At 42.8% G+C, this 2,621-nt stretch overlaps 2 protein-coding genes across 25 annotated transcripts in view; one reads left to right on the top strand and one right to left on the bottom strand.

The window, feature by feature from the left end:
* CDC25C (cell division cycle 25C) overlaps positions 1–2,621 on the bottom strand; it is a 25,382-nt gene that overhangs the window by 22,233 nt on the left and 528 nt on the right. For 3 of the 24 annotated variants that reach the window (XM_023531984.1, XM_023531988.1, XM_023531993.1), the window contains exons 1-4: positions 1,946–2,160; positions 1,707–1,869; positions 1,288–1,490; positions 447–556 (exon numbers count right to left, since the gene is read on the bottom strand). In XM_023531984.1, coding sequence (XP_023387752.1) covers positions 447–556; positions 1,288–1,478 — 301 coding nt within the window. In that variant the 5' untranslated portion in view covers positions 1,479–1,490; positions 1,707–1,869; positions 1,946–2,160. Of the gene's footprint in view, positions 1–446; positions 557–1,287; positions 1,491–1,706; positions 1,870–1,921; positions 2,166–2,621 lie in introns of those variants that run through there. The other 21 variants (XM_023531989.1, XM_023531981.1, XM_011362412.2 and 18 more) reach the window with 16 other exon arrangements.
* Positions 1,708–2,621, top strand: part of LOC105293613 (oocyte-specific histone RNA stem-loop-binding protein 2-like) — a 4,215-nt gene continuing 3,301 nt past the window's right edge. Inside the window, exon 1 of the mRNA XM_023531998.1 lies at positions 1,708–1,712. The gene's annotated coding sequence lies outside the window, so the exon portion shown is untranslated. The remainder of the gene's footprint in view (positions 1,713–2,621) is intronic.

The raw sequence follows: 2,621 nt of genomic DNA on the forward strand, positions 1-2,621 counted from the left end.
TTTTTTATGAATAGAAAAGAATGCTTACCACTCATGAAATCTGAAATTAGAACAAATACTAAAATGGCTGACTAGTAAAACATTCCTTTAGGGCTCAGACCCTATAAAAACACATGAATTAGCTAACAAAGTATTTTTGTTGGTTTCTTTGCTTCTCTTGAGATTAGACTAGGCATAAAACTTCTACTACTTTCATTCCCATCAATCAATGAATTTCAATTCATACCATCAATCAGTCAACGAAATACTTCCTATTTAAATTTTTCAAATGCAAAGTGACTCCTATTAATGTTATCTTTCTCTTCCGATTGAGCTTGATCATTCTCCTCAAAAATCCTACAGGTCCCCACAGAATTCCAACTTCAAGGCTCTTTAACCACCTTCCATCTTTATCCAACTACCCTGCTCTCTCTCCTAAAAGTTATTTTTTTCCTTGAAGCCTTTACCTCTCTTCTCCCTACCAGTTTCATCAAGGTCTGCAAGAGTGGTAAAGCGGGTGGCAGACAACTCCCCACTGCTAAGATTCGAAAGATCAAGGCAACGTTTTGGGGTTTCTCTGTTGAGACATAATAATACATCAAGATTCCCATTAGGATGTAATATCCTTAATAAGGCAAAGATCACATTATCCTCTTCATTTGAAACACTCCTCAATGACTATTATATAATCTGAACAGTGTCCAAATAACTCTAATTACTTTTGGAAATATTTCTGACATGAGTGAGAAATATCTCCCACCTTTTCTCGACTCCAGCAATATGTACCAGATTTTCTCCTCACCGACATATTGAGACAGAATAATTTATTTTAATTGAGGACCAATGCTTATTGACTGAGGTGGGTCTTGACCCCATATTTTCTGCCCTGTGCGCCCTAAACATACAGATTTGATTTCTCCCTGGAGAGACTCAGATACTTCCCAGGTCTATAATTCCAATTTTGTTTGCTAGCTGAGGATCAGGGCATGGCATGATCAGAATTTAAAGTACAATAACAATAAAACTAATATTAATCCTAATAAAGTGACCAACTCATATAATGCAACACAGTTTTCAAATACTTTTCCCAGACATCACATCATTCGATTCCCACAAGATCCTAGTAAAATAGGAAGAAATTATTATTTCTATGTCACAGAAAAGAAGACTGAGTCATAAGAATCACATGGTTAGTCAAGGGCAAAGCTAATACGTAAACCCCGATCTCTGAGCCAGGATAAATTTTTAAACTCAAAAACTGTTTAAAAAAGCAAAGGATATAAGGTGTGAAAAGAAAAGTGGACTTACTCAAACAAAATGTTTACGTTTGCAGAATCACCAAAGAGTTTGTCCACTGGAGTTTTAGGAAGATCTGGGCAGATAGTAAAGGAAGTGTCTCTCTCCAGAAGCAGATTTAATATCTTTCTCTGATGGGACCTAAAACTGGGTCCTAATCCAGGACTTCCTTCCTCTCTTGATGAAACGAGTTCTGCAGACATCGCCTCCGACTACTAAAAAAAAAAAAAAAAAATCTAACTAAGAAAGAACGTCACCTATATAGACACATCACAGATCGTCCAGCTTTCACAATCTCCTCCACCCTTCCCAGCGGCGGCCAAGCGGATCAGTACCGGAGGAGGGGCATCCCCTAAACGGCGAATTACAACTTGGCTTGAAGGTTAACTGGCCCGAAGCGCCTTGGCCTTTTCATTGGAGCCTGAACTTACCGAGAGGTAACCCCCGGACTTTAAGGAGGAAATTGAAAGAAGGCTTAACTTGTTTGAGGCCACACAGTTCGTGACTCCTAACCGGAAAGAATTCAAGTCTTCTAATTTGCGACAATGTCAATTAGGTCCCCTAAACTTCCGTTTGTGGGGCTCCGACTGGACTCTGAGGGAACAATGGGGTCTCAGTATTCTGGTGGAGACGGCTCTGTGCTTACCTCAAGTTTGAGTCTGAAAGTTACCTTCAGGAGAAAGGGAAGTGGGTGAGTGGCGGGGTCAGTCGCAATTCTGCTTCTCGACTGGATAGGACGGGGTGAGGATTTACCACTTCTCTCCTCAGCGGGTCGAAATTACAGCCTCGAAGGAAGACTATCAACAGCCACAGGCCTTGATCGTTCAAACCTTCCGCCCTCCCAATAACCTATCATGATTGCCTCCAAACTGCGTGATCCAATCTTCGCGCGCCCGCCCAGAACTCCCTCGACCAATCGTGAGGCATGAGCTTGTGCGGCAGGAGCGCAATTTGCCCCGCCTCGTAGCCAGAGCAGGATGCCGATTGGCCCGCCAGTACTCGGCAAGGGACTTAGTAAGCCCCGCCCCACAAGGGGCCTAGAGCTCCATTGGCTCTCTCTCTGGCCAATTGCCACACCCATCTTGAGTTCTCCCTGCACTCAGCCCCTTCGACCCCGGGAGATTTAAATTGCACTTCATTACGACGTCTAGTCGTTAGGTTAATACCTGGAGAGATTAGTTTCGCTAGGAAAGTATTTTAAACTTTTCTTTTTCCTTGTTTCTTTCTCGTGCTGTTACATGGACCTTCCCTCATAGGTTGCTAGCCTTCCACTGGAGATGGAGCATTTGCCGCCGGTGTTGCAGACGTGGCGAAACAGGTGTGTGTAGTTATGCTAAGCGACATTA

The sequence above is a fragment of the Pteropus vampyrus genome, unplaced genomic scaffold, assembly GCF_000151845.1.
Source record: "Pteropus vampyrus isolate Shadow unplaced genomic scaffold, Pvam_2.0 Scaffold74, whole genome shotgun sequence".
NCBI classification, from domain to species: domain Eukaryota; kingdom Metazoa; phylum Chordata; class Mammalia; order Chiroptera; family Pteropodidae; genus Pteropus; species Pteropus vampyrus.